Below are 2,664 nucleotides of genomic sequence, written 5' to 3'. Positions count from 1 at the left end.
GTGTGTGGTAGACAGAATCCTAAACATTCCCCATGATTTATTTCTCCTGGCATTGCCCCTATGATTACATTATTCTATAAGGAGAGAGTGAAGTTAGTGTACCAATGTAATTAAGATCCCAAATCAAATGACTTCAAGTTATCTAAGGTAGCTTATCTTGAGTTGGCTTGTCTTAACCAGTTGGTAGACCTTTAAAAGAGGACTTAGGTTTTTCCTTAGGTGACAGACTCTCCTGCTGGCCTTGAAGAAGTAAGATAATGAGTTTTTCACGTGCAAAGAAATGAATTATTTCAGCCGTATGAGCTTGAAAGATGACCCTGAGCCTTAGATGTAACTGCAGCCTCAGCCAACACCTGGATTGCCACCTTGTGGTACCTTAAGCAGAATACTCAGGTTAGCCATGCCAGAATTCCTACCTATATATACTGGGACTTTATAAACAGTTATTATTTAGAGCTGCTGAGTTTGTGTTCATTTGTTATGCACAAGGAAAAGTAATTCAGTTTCAAAACAACAGAGTTTGAAGAAAAGAGTTAAAATTCAGATAGTGGCTGTTGCTCATAAAACAAAAAGAATCTCCAGAATTCTGCTACATTTCATATCAATATAATTATTACACTATCTATAGTGATGTCACACATGACACGTGATTTATAAAAAACTATCCAGACTTCAGAAAACCTAAACTTTTATATTTATAAAATTGATCACTTTTCCATATAATTGTAGTACACACCCTTATAATGATCAAGACATTTAAGCATGAAAAGATCAGACTTTCAGGAATCACATTTCAGTCTCCCATGTAAAAGGCTGATGTCTACAGAAAAGTAGGAGTTCCCTAATCCTCTGATATCCTGAAGGAGGACAATGTCCATTACAAGATAGATTCAATATGCCTAATGATCAATCTGATGATCTTTTCTCTATCTAGATAAAGTATATTAATTTTTATAATAATCTTATAAATCTATAACTTGGTATATAATTAAGTTAGTTTTTCACTTTAACAAACTGATCTAAACAAGGTATGATATTGGACTCTGGAGAATGTTTTGATTGGCCAAATGTAAAACTACTATATATTAAAAAAAGTTTATCAGTGCCCTGTTTGTATTATGTGGTATTGTGACTGGAAATATCTCTCTGTTGTTAACTGGTATTGCAAAAGACAGACTATACATTGTGCATATTATCTTACAGCAAATATTTACTTATAGCCAAACTTTGAAGTTTCCATAAAAAGGAAATATAATATTTGAACAAAAAAGCATGCTGACAGTTTTTCCCTTTCTAAATCTTGTATACTTGTCTATAAAACTTTTGATACAAGGATAGGTAAACATTGGGAGCTGAATTCTACCAGCTGAATAGATCAATTTCAGCATAAAGCAAAGAAGACAGAAAAAAGTTATTAGGCAATTTGCTCTCCAGACTTGCTCTTCCCCAACACCTTCATGAATGCTCTGGCCACTTCCTTGTTGCGGAGGCTGTAGATGAGGGGATTCAGCATGGGAGTAAGGATGGTATAGAAGGCTGACACCATCATGTCCTGGGTGGGGGAACGATCAGAAACAGGCCACATGTATACAAACATGGCTGCTCCATAGTACATTCCTATCACCATGAGGTGGGAAGAACAGGTGGCAAAAGCTTTTTGGCAACCCTCCCCAGACCCCATGTGAATGACAGCCACAATAACACGAACACAGGAAGCAATGATTACTGCTACAGGAAAGAGAAGCATAATTACACAGCAAACAAACATTAACCTTTCAAATAGCAATGTATTAGTGCATGAGAGAGTGAGAAGGGCAGGGACATCACAGAAAAAGTGGGGTATCTCTCGGGCACCACAATATGGGAAGGACAGTGCAACTGCAATGACAATTATACCATCAAGAAAGCCAACAATCCAGGAAGAAACAATCATAACACAACAGATTTAATGGTTCATGAGAACTAAGTATCGTAATGAGTGACAAAAGGCAACATAACGGTCATAGGCCATTGTAGCCAACAAGAAACATTCTGCTCCAAGCAGGGACACATATAAGAATATCTGGGCTCCACAACCAGCCAGAGAGATGGACTTCCTGCCAGACAAGTAATTGAAAGCCATCTTGGGTACAGTGGTGCATATGAGCGTGAGGTCCATGAGGGACAGTTGACTGAGGAGGAAGTACATGGCTGTGTGAAGCTTGGTGTCCAGGTAGATGAGGAGAATCATGACAGTGTTTCCAATGAAGGCCACTGTGAAGACACCCAAGACCAGAGAGAAGAGGAAGATGTGGGTGAGGCTGTGATTGAAGATTCCCAGTAGGATGAAGTCTGAGTTGAAGGTCTGATTCTCCCATGCCATGATAAATGTATTCACTGTAGAGAATATAACATGTGAACAGTGGTCAAGACTGTGTCATGGAAATATCAAGGACTTCTAGCTTAAATCACCACACCTGCATGTCTACATATGGAAAAAGTATTTCTCTGAGCATATATTTTTATTTATAAACTAGGAATATTAAAGTTTATTGTTAGCTTGATGTGATTTAAAAAAAAAACAAATGTAGATAACACACATAGTACATTTTATCATTAGAACATAAGAGGTTTCCCAAGACACATATAATCTTTTTTTTAATGTTTTTTTTATTCTTATGTTAA

The 2,664-nt window shown here is 37.1% G+C and overlaps 1 protein-coding gene across 1 annotated transcript; it reads right to left on the bottom strand.

Annotated features, from left to right (window-relative positions):
• Positions 1 to 1,414: 1,414 nt before the first annotated feature.
• Positions 1,415 to 2,362, bottom strand: LOC110581193 (olfactory receptor 2M3-like). Its single transcript, XM_021690946.1, is given in 1 exon segment — positions 1,415 to 2,362. A coding segment is annotated over 1 exon segment (948 nt).
• Between the last annotated feature and the right edge of the window lie 302 nt (positions 2,363 to 2,664).

This window comes from Neomonachus schauinslandi, chromosome 7 (genome assembly GCF_002201575.2).
Source record: "Neomonachus schauinslandi chromosome 7, ASM220157v2, whole genome shotgun sequence".
In the NCBI taxonomy this organism is placed as follows: domain Eukaryota; kingdom Metazoa; phylum Chordata; class Mammalia; order Carnivora; family Phocidae; genus Neomonachus; species Neomonachus schauinslandi.
The sequence above is the reverse complement of the archived record's forward strand: the minus strand, read 5'-3'. Positions and strand labels throughout refer to the sequence as shown.